The following is a 15,349-nucleotide window of genomic DNA, read 5'->3' as shown; positions in this document are numbered from 1 at the left end:
GAAGCTACACTGGTCCTAAAGAAAAGGTGGGAAGATTTTTCAAAAGAACCTCAATATAGTCCCAGCCTGAGTACATATCATTCCCATTGATTGGGTATGAATGGAGGGGGAGATTTTCAAAAGCTCCTACAAAATTTAGGAGCACAAGTCCCACTGAAAGTCAGTGGGAGCTAAATCTTCCCCAAAATTTGTAACACAGATATCAATGACAACTGTTCACAAAGGGAGAGGCGAAGAGACCCCTGAAGTCCACACTCTCTCTTCTGTTGTGAGTATATAACTCCCACTGACATTAATGGGAGAGGCATACAGACACTGAAGGGCAGAATTTGGCGCTGTTGGAGGAAGTAGGGAGAACTGTGGCTGAAATAATGCAAAAATATGAGAAATTTGCCAAAATGACTGAATTACTTTTATTCTTCCCACTGATTGGCCAGTTATATTATTCACCCCTGCCCTCCAAATATACGTTAAACTTTACAAGGTCATCTTTAGCTTGCACTTCAGCCTTGGGTTCCCTTTCAAGCTTCCTTTTTCCCTTTATTCTTCAGTCACTATTATACCACTTCTAAGGGCAGGTCTTCACTACCCGCTGGATCTGGAGATCTGATTGATCTATCAGGGATCGCTTTATCGCGTCTCGTCTAGATGCGATAAATCGATCCCCGAACACACTCCCCGTCAATTCGGGAACTCCAGCTCGCGAGAGGTGGAAGCAGAGTCGATGGGGGAATGGCAGCAGTCAACTCGCTGCCATCCTTGCAGCCAGGTAAGTGGACCTAAGATACGCCGACTTCAGCTATGCTATTCGCGTAGCTTAAGTTGCGTATTTAGGTCGACCCCCTCTCCCACAAGTGTAGACCAGGGCTAAGTTATTTTGTGTGATACTTCTATCAGCTGACTGAACTGGCTAGTATCTACTTAAGATGGAATAATGTTCAAAGGAGCATGGTCAATCTGAGAACTGGTTCTTTTCAAATGTGTTAAAAGTAGTTTCAGGTATTATACCTGCATCTAAGTCTTCTCACCAATTTGTTGTTGTTTTAAAATCACATTTTCCTTTCCCTCCATCTTTTAATGCTTCTTACTCTCATGTCACTGTGTCTCACACACACACAACCAATGGAGAAACTGACATTGTACAGAGGAAACAATAAAACTAACTAGACACGAAGGGCTGTCAAATACATATGGTGTGAGCAAACTGGAAACTAATATAGAGTTTCCCCCTCTAACCTCTTTCAGTTAAATTTATCTTAGGTACTGCTGGAGGAATATTTTTGTCTGGAAAAAAATACTGTGTATGATTTGTAAGTTGACAGCGCCCTTTTAAACAGAACAGACTAACTGGCAGAATTGGATAATACATTAGCCTCCTTCTACCTCTGGAAACTTGGGTTACATTTAAATTTTGCCAGAAGTGAAAATAAGTTACTTCAACCTAATCCCCAATGGATATCTGTCCACATCTCAAAGACATTACACAATTTGGCCTACGTCTGCTACTATCGGGAAACGGGCCCAGGAATAAAAGTGAAATGGTCAGGAACATAGGTCAAAATTGAGGTGCACTAGCAGAAATGAGCGAGGAAACATATATAGCACCTGTTCACATTATGCCTGACCCAAATAAGTCCCTTCCTTACAGAAGCACTAAAAATGACCTAAGTCAGCCAACTAATACGAGAACAAACATAAAATATATGTTTCAATTAATATGTAAAAACAAATGGATAACTTGAATTAATAAAAAAGGGAAGGAAAGCCCCTGGGCAGATTCTTCTCAGATACAGTGGTGGGAATCTTATAGACCACAGTGTATTTCAATGGAGTTATGCTGCATTTACACTGGCGTAGCCATCATCAGACTCTGGACCTATGCTTCCAGTATCAGCCCTATAAGTGTTATACTTCTAATACTTACTCTGATGGATTCCCTTGCTGTTTCTTTTCTTTGACTCCTCAGAGAGACAAAATTCACGACGGAAGCCCAAGAACAACTGATCATGAATCAGTTCATTACAAATCACTATTCCTAGTCTAACATGACTATAACTAAACTATGGCTTTAGCATCTCTGCAAAATGTACTATAATGCTAATCTTCTAGTGCTTGCTTCAAATTTCCCTAACTACTTCCTTGCTTTTCCATTTCATTAGGAAAAGTAAATGATGGCTGGTTGAGTATCCCTCTTGTAAGTCATTCAGCTAGCTGTGATGCCCAGTTTGTCTACTGATGACCACTCAAAGTTTAAACACTGATTTGTTATTGATAAGTAAAAACAACAAACTAATCAATTTTAAAGTGGTTTAATTTCCCTGGCTGTTTTATAATTAGCTCTGAACAGCCTAACAAAACTGCTCTACTTCAACAATACCTGAGGTCTGTGATTTATTCAGAAAGAAAGGCAGAACTGAACAGTGCTCCAGAGCAAAATGCATATGGAAACATCCAATTTTAGCCTTAAAAAAGAATACATTACACATATACACACAGAGCTATAGAGTGGGTGCTTCTTGTTTTTATTTTAACATTAAAGACCAAATCCTGTCCCACTGACTTAGGAGACTTTTACAATTCATTTCAATGAGGCCAGGATTCGGCCCTGAATGAATTTACTGTTTGTGATAGCTGCCAAACGTATAACCTTTTGAACTGTAGTTCTTCATTCAAAGAGCAGATACAGCCGTGCACATTTCCCCATATTGATCTGTTATTATGCCTCTGCCCTGATCCATAAGGACCTTCTGGGCAACACAGTGTTTTGTAATGTAACACAAAGTCTTTTATCTCTGGCAGACTGGTTCAGTTTTGCCCTAATTTGGTGGTAAGGGGTATTTGGTCTCTGAAATAAGTTGATGATCTCAGTCCTGTTCCTATTGGACAAGTTAACATCATAATGGTCAGATACTGTAATCATATATGTATGGTTAAGTCAGCAGAAAGAGTTAAATGGTCAAGATCACCAGTGGTCAAGAAGACCTTGTCTTTCAGTCTTCTTGACCATCCCATTTTGTGTGGAAATGTATCATATTGATTAAATTTTCCCCAGCTTCAGGATGAAATTTCTAGTCACAGTGAAAAAGACCCAACACAGGATAGCCAATAGCCCAGTGGTTAGAGTATTCACTTGGGATATCAAAGACCTGAGTTCAAGCCTATGCTCCAAATCAAACAGAGCAGAGATGTGAACCTGGGTCTCCCACATAGGAGAATGCTCTGATCACCAGACAGACACTTTGTGAAAAATTTTGAAAGTCCTGGGTTCATTCTGATGCAGAATGAAAACAAAATGCAAACCTTTTAAATTTTTTCACAAAATTGAATTATTGTTTTTCGGCCAGCCCTTCTTGAGACACTGCTGGTTTGGTTTTCAAAGACCAGCACCCAAAAGATAACCCATCTAAAGTTAGGGGATACTTTTAAAAGTTCATCTCTACATGTCTTTAGGAGAAAACATCACCCCAGAATGGCTACCATTTTGCTCAGGTCACATTTCTGAATGAGAAAAGTGTCAAGGCACAGAACTGACCATATCTAAACCATACAGTATAATCATCTTACTTTTCTTAGTGTTTAATTTTTATAAATACATATTCATCTCTCCTCCAAACTGAACTTTTAAATATGATATCATGAGGGACAGAACAACTGTCTGCCAAAGTTCCCTTGGTTCTCTCCTTGATTGTCATGGGTGAAAACGATCACAAATTCATCTCCATTAGATCCCATTGTGATTGGGATTTATTAATGAACTGACTGAATCAATTAATTGTACCTGACTGTTACTACGAACAAAATTGACAAATAAAATCTACATCCAAATTATACATGTTAAGCATGAAACCAGGTCAGACACATCATACAAGTGGTTGTGAAACAGAATCATAGACTTTAAGGTCAGAAGGGACCATTATAGGAGGAGTGGTAGATACGCTGGAGGGGAGGGATAGGATACAGAAGGACCTAGACAAATTGGAGGATTGGGCCAAAAGAAATCTGATGAGGTTCAATAAGGATAAGTGCAGGGTCCTGCACTTAGGACGGAAGAACCCAATGCACAGCTACAGACTAGGGACCGAATGGCTAGGCAGCAGTTCTGCGGAAAAGGACCTAGGGGTGACAGTGGACGAGAAGCTGGATATGAGTCAGCAGTGTGCCCTTGTTGCCAAGAAGGCCAATGGCATTTTGGGATGTATAAGTAGGGGCATAGCAGGCAGATCGAGGGATGTGATCGTTCCCCTCTATTCGACATTGGTGAGGCCTCATCTGGAGTACTGTGTCCAGTTTTGGGCCCCACACTACAAGAAGGATGTGAATAAATTGGAGAGAGTCCAGCGAAGGGCAACAAAAATGATTAGGGGTCTGGAACACATGAGTTATGAGGAGAGGCTGAGGGAGCTGGGATTGTTTAGCCTGCAGAAGAGAAGAATGGGGGGGGGATTTGATAGCTGCTTTCAACTACCTGAAAGGGGGTTCCAAAGAGGATGGCTCTAGACTGTTCTCAATGGTAGCAGATGACAGAACGAGGAGTAATGGTCTCAAGTTGCAGTGGGGGAGGTTTAGATTGGATATTAGGAAAAACTTTTTCACTAAGAGGGTGGTGAAACACTGGAATGCGTTACCTAGGGAGGTGGTAGAATCTCCTTCCTTAGAGGTTTTTAAGGTCAGGCTTGACAAAGCCCTGGCTGGGATGATTTAACTGGGAATTGGTCCTGCTTCGAGCAGGGGGTTGGACTAGATGACCTTCTGGGGTCCTTTCCAACCCTGATATTCTATGATTCTATGATTGTCTAGTCTGACCTCCTGTACAGCGCAGGCCAAAGAATCTCACCCACCCACTCCTGTAACAAACCTCTAACCTATGTCTGAGCTACTGAAGTCCTCAAATCATGGTTTAAAGACTTTGCCACTAGGCATTAGGAGAAAATGACCTAGAATGAACGGTGTGTTACTCAGTGAGAACATCAGAACCTGTCAGATGCCACAGGCCTGATAATGAAACAAAATATGCTAGTTTTATAATTTCTTCTTTTCTAGGAACAAACACTGGCACCCAGTCATCACACTGGGTGTGCATAATGTGCTTGTCAAATATGTAGATGTTGACTGACAGTTCTCCTGTATAGATCTACAAATAAACAGATAAGGAGAGGTCCACAAAGAGAAATACTGATAGCAAGTGTGGACTGGAGGCTTGATGTTTTCTTGCTGAGAGAGCCAGACTACATAAAACTGAAATTTAACAAAGAGACACAGGACTTAATTACATTTGTTTTAAACAATTTTGTGACACTGGATAAATGAATACTGCAATTAATTTGAACTAGTTCTATTTTGTAAATACAAATTAAATTACTTCAGGAAATGCTTCATTTCCTTATGCAACAACTTTGTCACTGTTTCATTTCAAAGACATAAAGCAGGCCACATGTGATCAGTGGACATGCATATCTTTAGCAGATGCTAACATGAAAGCGGATATATTACTAAACATTCATCATCCTTCAGCAAGCTGTGATTTTAATTTTTGTTGCAACAATATTTTCAAGTTAATTTAGAATCACTATATATTTTGAATGCAAGACATTTACTTATAAAGATCACAGATCATAGAATATTAGGGTTGGAAGAGACCTCAGGAGGTCATCTAGTCTAATACCCTGCTGAAAGCAGGACCAAAACCAACTAAATTATCCCTGCCAAGGCTTTGTCAAGCTGGGCCTTAAAAACCTCTAAGGATGGAGATTCCATCACCTCCCTAGGTAACCCATTCCAGTTACCTTCACCACCCAAACAGTGAAATAGTGTTTCCTAATATCCAAACTACACCTCCCCCACTGCAACTTGAGACCATTGCTTCTTGTTCTTTCATCTGCCACCACTGAGAACAGCCTAGCTCCATCCTCTTTGGAACCCTCCTTCCAGTAGTTGAAGGCTGCTATCAAATCCGCCCTTACTCTTCTCTTTTGCAGACTAAATAACCCCAGTTCCCTCAGCCTCTCCTCATAAGTCATGTTCCCCAGCCCCCTAATAGTTTCCATTGCCCTATGCTGGACTCTCTCCAATTTGTCCACATCCCTTCTGTAGTGGGGGGCCCAAAACTGAATGCAATACTCCAGGTGTGGCCTCACCAGTGCTGAATAGAGAGGAAATTAGGTCCCTCGATCTGCTGGAAGTGTTCCTACTAATGTAGCCCAATATGCCATTGGCCTTCTTGGCAACAAGGGCACACTGCTGACTCATCTCCAGTTTCCTGTCCACTGTAATCCCCAGGTCCTTTTCTGTAGAACTGCTTCTTAGCCAGTTGGTCCCCAGCCTGTAGCGGTGCTTGGGATTCTTCCTTCCTAAGTGCAGGATTCTGCACTTGTCCTTGTTGAACCTCATCAGATTTCTTTTGGCCCAATCCTCCAATTTGTCTAGGTCACTCTGGACCCTATCCCTACCCTCCATCGTATCTACCTCTCCCCCTATCTTAGTGTCATCTGCAAACTTGCTGAGGGTGCAATTAATCCCATCATCCAGATCATTAATAAAGCTATTGAACAAAACCAGCCCCAGGACCAACCCCTGGAGCACTCTGCTTGATACCGGCTGCCAACTAGACATCGAGCCATTGATCATTACTTGTTGATCCTGACAATCTAGCCATCTTTCTATCCACCTTATAGTCCAACATCAAGGGCCAATATTTTCAAAAGTGATGAGTGATTTTGGGTATCATTGGAAACCCTTTGAGCTGTTAGGATGTTTCAAGTTGGGCACCCAAAATTAGAGCATCTACAACCACTTTTGAGAATATTAGCCATAGTTAGAACCAAGACTACCATAACTCTCATCCATTTAGATCTACAGTAGATTCTAGACCATGACATGCTTTGTCAGCTGCATGCTCAAAATTATTTTGCTGCAGGACTTTCAGAAAATAAGTTTTTCCAAAAGAAGACCACAGAAGTTCAAACCTTTTGTAAATAATTTTGATGACAATACAGGCATTTCCCACAAAGCAAGGGAAACTGAGAAGCATTCACTCTACACCTTCTGGGCTGCTTAAATCAGCATTGGTGTATGGAATGTAAAACACTTTAAAACTTGGGGAACAAGGTTAAAAAGAGTGTCCTTCCAAATTTTTTTCCTCCGTACAGTCTTTTTAACCTCTGATTTCAGATGATTCCCAAAACTTTAATTTAGAAAACATAATTGCCAAACATCAAATGATTGGTGAAAGGATCTGGCGGAAAATGGGCTGATCTAAAGATGTTTTAGCTGTATTTCAAACTCTACAATTTAGGAGGAACCTCACAGCACTTAAAAAAAAATCCCATTTCCTTGTACAACTTAAAGGAAATAAGCTAACCACATCATAGATCTGAATTTATGAAAACCACATGGCTATTTTATTTTCTTCTTTTTCAAATCACTTTTTGTTTAAAATAATACACTACCATAGTACCCTGAACCAAACATATGTAGTTGAGATCATTTGTTTCACATAACATTTTGCCATGCTAAGGGGAAAAAAACATATTTCTGTCCCCAAAAGGCTATTGCAATAAATATCTTCTGAGCAGCCCTTAAAATTCTATCAGTTTATCAGAATTCTTCTTTGTTTACCACAGCCATTTGTTTAGAGCTGAATACATACATGTCTATTTCATACAACAATCTAGATATATGGAAGAGCTATGATAGAATATTTTGGGCCGAGCAGAAGATAATTGCAGCTTGCCTCTGCCTGACAGTTTGGGTCTGGTAGGAAGGGAGTCTGAGGAGAACACTCACAGCTGGGCAGAGGAGCAGAAGAGTTCATGACTGAGACTGCTGGGATCAGGTAGGACAATAAATCTTTTGGGAAGGACCTCAAAACTTTAGGACGGGATCCAAAATATAGGTGAATTCAGTCCCCCCCCCCCGCCCCTAGTTTTAGTTAATTCCATCCTCTGTAAAATCAATCTAAGACTAATAACATTCTTCCCTTTAATAGTACAGATCTTCAGCTAGTGTAAATTGTCATAGCTCCACTGAAGTCAATACTGTCCCCAGTATATCTAGCAGCTATCTTACAATGGTATAGTATAACATTGGAAAACAGTGTTCAACATCCAGTCTTCCTACCAGTCTTAGGGCTTCTCTAGTTGGAAATTTATCAAAATACGTATTTAGTTATTTTAGTATAAGTCCCTGGACACTCTTGCTCTAAAATAAGAATGTCCGCATGAGATTTCATACCAAAATTACTGTTCTGGAATAATTATCTTGGTAAATTTCCAAGTGAAGACAAGCCCTTATAAAAATACAAGAATAGCGTCTAGTAATATCTTAAAGCACATTACAGATTACATCAAATAATGGCAAGTAGTAACTATTCTAAACTGTAATGTTTTGGACATTTACTACAGAACGACGTAGTTTATTTTATAAGAAAAAAGAATACTGTTGAATACACGAGTACAATATAAAGCTATTTGCAATGAACAGCTCTAGTAGAGAGAAAAATAGGAGAAAAGGGAGAGTGAGGTAATGCGATGGTATTTGAGGTACCAAATCCAAGAATTTTGCTGTAAGTCATGGAGTCCAGTACCACAGCCAAATCGGTGACATCTGTTTTGTTTTGTGATTTAATCCATACACCTCTATAAATCTCTGCTCAGAATAAACATAGCACTGTGCTCATATTGCAATTTTCATGCATGCAGACTGCTTGGTCAATAAAGGATCTGGAAAAAGGAGGAAACAGCGAGGTGGCAAAATTTGCAGATGATACAAAAGTACTCAAGATAGTTAAGTCCAAAGCAGACTGCAAAGAGGGATCTCACAAAACTGGGCAACAAAATGGCAGATGAAATTCACTGTTGATAAATGCAAAGTAATGCACATTAGAAAACATAATCCCATCCATACATATAAATTGATGGAGTTTAAATTAGCTGTTACCATTCAAGAAAGAGATCTTGGAGTCATTGCGGATAGTTCTCTGAAAACATCCACTAAATGTGCAGCAGCAGTCAACAAAGCTAACAGAATGTTGGGAATCGTTAAGAAAGGGACAGATAAGACAGAAAATACCATATTCCTCTATATAAATTCATGGTACACCCATATCTTGAATACTATATGCATATGTGGTTGCCCCAACTCAAAAACAGATACATTGGAATTGGAAAAGGTTCAGAAAAGGGCAACCAAAATTAGTAGGGGTATGGAACGACTTCCACATGAGGAGAAATTAATAAGATTGGGACTTTTCAGCTTGGGAAAGAGATGACTGAGGGGGGATATGATAGAGATCTATAAAATCATGACAGGTTGGGAGAAAGTAAATAAGGAAATGTTATTTACTCCTTCTCATAACAAAAAAACGAGGGGGTCAACAAATGAAAAATAATAGGCAACAGGTTTAAAAGAAACAAAAAGGAAGTATTTTTTCACACAGTCAACCTGTGGAACTCATTGCCAGAAGATGTTGTGAAGGCCAAGAGTATAACCAGGTTCAAAAAAGAACTAGATAAATTTGTGGAGGACAGGTCCACCAATGGCTATTAGCCAGGATGGGCAGGGATGGTATCCCTAGCCTCTGTTTGCCAGAAGCTGGGAATGGGCGACAGGGGATGGATCACTTGATGATTACCTGTTCTGTTCATTCCCTCCAGGGTACCTAGCATTGGCCACTGCTGGAAGACAGGATACTGAACTAGATGGCCCTTTGGTCTGACCCAGTATGGTCGTTCTTATGTTCTAATGCTTAAACATAACAGTTAAAGAGGGCATGGGTTGGTGTGATGGAGAATAAAAGCAGGGGGTTACACATGGTCTCTGACACAAGTCAAGGTGTCAGTCACTCCATAACAACACTTCTCTCTCTTTCTAAAATAAACAGGGAGCTTGAAGAATATATTTTCAAATCTCTTTAACAGAGGGAGAATGCTGTGATGATGGTTCAGCAGTCAAGTGAACAGAAGAAGCATGAGGCTATATTAATGGACATTTTCCTTTTCCAGATGTGCGGATTCTTCATTCAAGCAACAGCAGAATACACAATAAAAATAACTACTATAACAATAAGATTCTAGCTTCAACTGGCTAAATCAAGAAGTTGTTTCTCCATCCTCAGCTGAGATAAATCAGCAATGCTCTATTGAAGTAAATGGCTCTATGCCAGAGTGGATACAAATCATTGATTTAAAAAAAAAAGAATTTTTGTTTAAATAGGATTTTTTTGATAAAATGCTTTTTGCTTTTTTCCTCAATCTAAAGATAGTTTTAGTTAAGATGCATTATAGCTCAAAAATATCTCATAATAGAATAGGGATTATAAATTCTAATTCTATAGTATGAGACAATATATTCATGTAATGTTTAAGAAAAGTTTTGTAAATGATTTCCAATAGTTCATGGATTAGGGACCCAATCTTATGGGGTTCCAGGGGCTTCCGTATAGATTATTTAGGTTAATCTTTCTATCTACCCAATGAGACTCAGTACTGTCTAGACGATACCATCAGAAATGTTTAGTTTTTCAATTCTCAAACTGTGGATTTTTGTCTCCCGGGGTAACCTGCTTGTTAACAGCAAAAATGTTTTAAAGTAAATAAATAAATAAATAAATAAATATAAGTGAGAAATAACAGACCTCAACTCTATTGTCCCTTTGCAAATTTGTGTGTACACAGTCAATCCCTTACCTCTATTTAAAAGTGCAAAGTTTCAAAAAGTTCAATGAATAGAAGATTTTTGGGGGTCGAATAGATCTGGTCAAGGAGAAGTCTGGAGATAAATATGAGAAGCAAGGAACATATGCTCTTTTGTTAAAATATTATGTGTTTGCTGTTGAAGAAAAAATATCCAGAATACTTAATATTGTTGTTTTAGTTAAACAAAACAATTTAAATGTCTGTCTGGTGATGTTCTCCTCCTAATACAGCATGGCCAGAAAATTCTCCAAATACTAAATGATTAACCTGTTGAACTGGAGATAGTTCACCTCCCAATGACTTCATAAATATCTGCTTCAATTATATTTGGTAAATGAAATAACCAAACAATCATTCTTTTCTGATATAGCTGTAAAACTAATCTGAAAAGTTTTCAAAATATATCACTCTTTAAAAATGTATAGCGTGTATCTTCTAAAACTGAAACCTACTTCTACCTCTGAGTTGTGAAGAATATGTATTAAGGTTATAACAAACAACTTTTATGTAGAAAACCATGATTTAAATCAAATCAACCCTGCTCTAAGCTGACTTACATCAGCTGAAGATCTGTCCCACTGCATCCAGCTATGGTCTAGTTCCCATGCCAAAGCATTTCTGTCAACAGCACGTGTGCCATGAGAGAGAAGAACCATGGGTTGAAACATGGAAAGAGTTGCACATTGAAATCTGAATTTCTTTGTTATAAGATTTTGTCTGAATTTAGGTGGCAAATTTTAGATATTTAATTTCCTTTTTGTAACAAGAATAGTACTCAGCTATTCAGTCATTGTCACACAGTTGTAGTTAACGTTATTATGTTTTTCCAACCCCGCAAAGTACCTAAACAACAATTTCCCCAGCTAGGTTTTCCTTAACTCTTTGTTCTTCTCAAACTTTCTTTCTGAATCCCCAGAGACATTCAATTTGATGCATTACAGTGAAGTTTAAAAGAAAGAAAAAGATCTACCAGTATTTTAAAGTTGTCCCTGAATTTATGAATTAAAAACATAAAATCAAATGCCAACCAAACCACCATGTGAATGTGAAGCATATTTACCAAATTACACTTTGGCAACATAATTTTATAATATATTTTTTTTGGGGGGGGAGGAGAGACTCCTTTTCAGACAGTGAAGAAACATAAGTGATGCATTATTGTGTTCAGATACATTTGGCTTCCATCCCAGGGTGGCTACATCTGCTAGATCTTCAAATACCATTTTCTATGCCACATGATATTGGAGACTTATTTGTATTACAAGTAATTACTTATTGATTAATTCCTACAGATCAAATCATATACCTTAACATTAAAATATCATCATAATCTCTTGGGAGTTTCTTCTAATCGTAACAAATTAGTTAATATCAAAAAGTCCCTGGACAGTATTCTCTTAAGCAATGTAAACAAGAGGTTTAGATCCATCGTTATAAACATACATTAATTTGGATTCCTACAAATATCCCTTTTCCTTCCATGAAACCCTTTCATTATGTGCTTCTCTGATCTTTCGTACCTGTGTGTTTTGTAAAACAGACACCTCTTCAGGGGAATCTTTACTACATGTTCTTGCAGCCCCACAAACAGAACACTCTGGCTATGCAGAATCTGCAGGCTCCTGATAGGTTCCTTCTGTCTCCTTGGAAAGAGTTCAATTTCTTCAAGTAAGCAGCTGCTTGAAGTCTGATTCATTGGAGCAAGTACTTTCTTAATAGTGCCATAGTCTGTAAAGGCAAAGGGGAAAATTACAAACTGGAAATCATACAGGGAACACTACCTACTCAATGCCTCTCAGCAGTCTCAGAAACTATTCTTCTCCCACATTGGGAGGTTTTGTAAGAGGCCCTATAATTTGGAGGATTCAGCTGGGTTTTTCTATTAGTGTAAACTGGCCACTATACAAGTGAAAGAAAACTGAACAACTATAAATATTTTATAAAACAAACAATGGCAAAGCAGTTTCGGAGCATCAGGCAAACACTTTAAAATAGTAGATACTGGAAGATCTACATTCAAAGCTCAGCTATTATGGGCACACCTCTACAGAATCCATTTATAACGAGAACTATAATCAGAGAGTGTATAGACATTCCCATCATTTCTAATTTACAAGGCTACAGTATACCTGACTATTTTTAAAGGACTCGATAAATAATAAAGTACATTGTTGCCTCACTTGATCTGCTTTTGTAAATGAATGAATTTAACTACAGACTATGAACAAATAGTATAGCTTTTATTAGACAAAGTAATCTCTTTAAGGGAGTGCACAAAGTTTATTCAGTAAGGATGTATAACACTATAAAGTACAAGTGCTTCACACAGATTGTCTAATCATTTTGGTCCTTACTAGAGAAAGTAATCACCTTTCTGCTGAATGAGAAATACAGCGATTCACTCTGCATGCTACCTTTCATTTGGTCACTTCTGAGCAAAAACTGTTAATCACGCCAACTCGATGCCAGATCATTTATGAGATTTCTGAATACAATTAAGTATTCTCAACATTTAAAAATATTTAATATGAAAACAAAGGACCAAATTCTCATCTGGTGTAAACACCAGACAAGGGTCTGGCTGAAAGAGAGTACTATGTGATTCTCCATGTGCTGCAAATGGTGAGCATTAAGGGCCCAGTCATGCCCAGTCTTACTTACACAAATAATCCTTATCCATACAAGTTGCCCTTTTCAGGCAAATGGGGCAACCTATGTGAATGAGGAATGCTCATGGGAGTAAAAGCTTGTGTAACCTTTCGTTGGGCTAGAGTTCACCTCATTTCCCGTCTACAGTGCCTTAAAAAAACACCAAAAAAACAAAGAACAACTCCCACAGAAAGTAGTTGGAGACCCAGAGTTCAGTCTCTAAGGATTTTCAGCAAGGATAGCACAGGGTCAGCCTCCACACATTGGAGTCCCAAAAGAAACTAAAGAAATAAATTTAATTAAATAACTTTATAAAATCTTATGATAAAGAAACACATAATAATCTAATTTTTACAACATGACATGACTATTTTATAATCCACAGACATTACCTTCACAGTTATACATAAACACAAATAAAGAAAACAAATTAAAATCTCAACAGTTCAGTCCCCACAGAAATACAGTGAGAAGAAATTGAAAGTCCCCAAAAGCTTAGGTTTTGTTCACCTAAGTCTCAGTTAGAGTCTTTGAACACCAAATCTATACAGTCGGCTAAGTCTAAAACAGGGGTGGGCAAACTTTTTGGACTGAGGGCCACGTAGGTCTGTCGGTAGTTTTAAACAAATATTCTTTTCTTCAGTAAATCCTTCCAAATATGTTTATCCCAAGAGAGGAGAGAGATATAGAGAATGGTATTAAATGATTTTATTTTCTGTGAAATGCAAGTGTAATCTGAAGGCCTAAACAAGATGTATTCAGAGGTCATGATTCTGACCATTCAAGTGTAACCCATGTGCCTAATAGGGAGATATCTCTTTAAGAGACCCACTGGGGGGGAGGTAGGAGTGAGTTGTGTCTCGGTCATTGTTGCTAGGCTGATTAAGCACTCCACATCCAGAAGCTTCTGGAATTGGGTGTGGTAGTTTGGGGTCTGCTCCAGTAGGTTCCCTGTTGCTGGGGTCAGACTCCATGAGGGCAAGCAGCCAGGGCAGCTGCTTTGCAGAAGGCCAGGTGCCCGGTGTGCGTTGGGAGAAGCTGAGCCCAGGAGCAGGAAGCAGGCTGTTGGCCCTAACTCTGACGCATTTTGCATCAGGTTAGCGGTGGTGTTAACGCTCTGACAGGGAAGCCTGGGCAATGCTAATTATAGCAAGGGGAAATCAGGATGGAAAAAGAGCTTCTATTTTAATTGTGTGCTTTGAGTGTTCGAGTTACGTTGTCTCAACTACTCTCCTTTAGGTTAGTGTAATCCAGAAGTAACTCCACTAAAATTACTGGTCAGTATGGAAACTGGCAATTAAAGTAATCTCAAAATTTAACTCTGCCCCGTATAATCAGCTGCAGAACAACCACAAACCAAGATCTAATTCTATACTCAAAAACCACATCACTGTATGAATTACTCTGAAAATTAATGAGACCTATCTGAACTATCTCACAGCCACTGATGGGATGATTGCCTAATACCGATGCATTTAGAACTTTAGTGCACCTGACTTCACATTCTCACCATAAACTACACTTGATTATGTATGGTTGACAAGAAAATGCTAACCTTTACTCTCTTTACCAAAAGAGATCACTTACAGGACACATATTTGGTGGATCTTCCCGAAAATATATACTTTTGTATGTACAAATACTTAGCAGGTCACTTAGCTATGAACCTCATAAAAGCTGTACCAAAATGTAGATACTTTACATGCCAGGGTTGTATGATGGTCAGAGATCAAGTATTATAGAAATGTACTTTCAAAGCCAAAGCCAGTGACGGTATGCCAGTGTTCTGTGATTCTACAAGTCTCCTATACAATTTAGTATATTTGACATTTGCTATGGGTTGCATATTCCTTCAAGATCTTATAAAAGCTTCCTTCCTCAGTCTTTCCTCAAAAAGTTTTATCTTACACACAATGTGCATGGGATAGAAGAGGATGGAGGAACTGTTAATGTTGTTTGGGTAACCTTAACTGTGCATTTTATTAATTTTTGCATGCACTCATCCCCAC

General features: G+C 38.7%; 1 protein-coding gene across 4 annotated transcripts in view; it reads right to left on the bottom strand.

Annotated features, from left to right (window-relative positions):
• SEMA5A (semaphorin 5A) overlaps window positions 1–15,349 on the bottom strand; it is a 655,298-nt gene that overhangs the window by 169,041 nt on the left and 470,908 nt on the right. For all 4 annotated transcript variants that reach the window (XM_073332372.1, XM_073332370.1, XM_073332373.1 and 1 more), the window contains exon 11: window positions 12,212–12,419. In XM_073332372.1, the coding sequence (XP_073188473.1) occupies window positions 12,212–12,419 (208 nt within the window). The remainder of the gene's footprint in view (window positions 1–12,211; window positions 12,420–15,349) is intronic.

Source organism: Lepidochelys kempii, chromosome 2, assembly GCF_965140265.1.
Source record: "Lepidochelys kempii isolate rLepKem1 chromosome 2, rLepKem1.hap2, whole genome shotgun sequence".
NCBI classification, from domain to species: Eukaryota; Metazoa; Chordata; order Testudines; family Cheloniidae; genus Lepidochelys; species Lepidochelys kempii.
The sequence above is the reverse complement of the archived record's forward strand: the minus strand, read 5'-3'. Positions and strand labels throughout refer to the sequence as shown.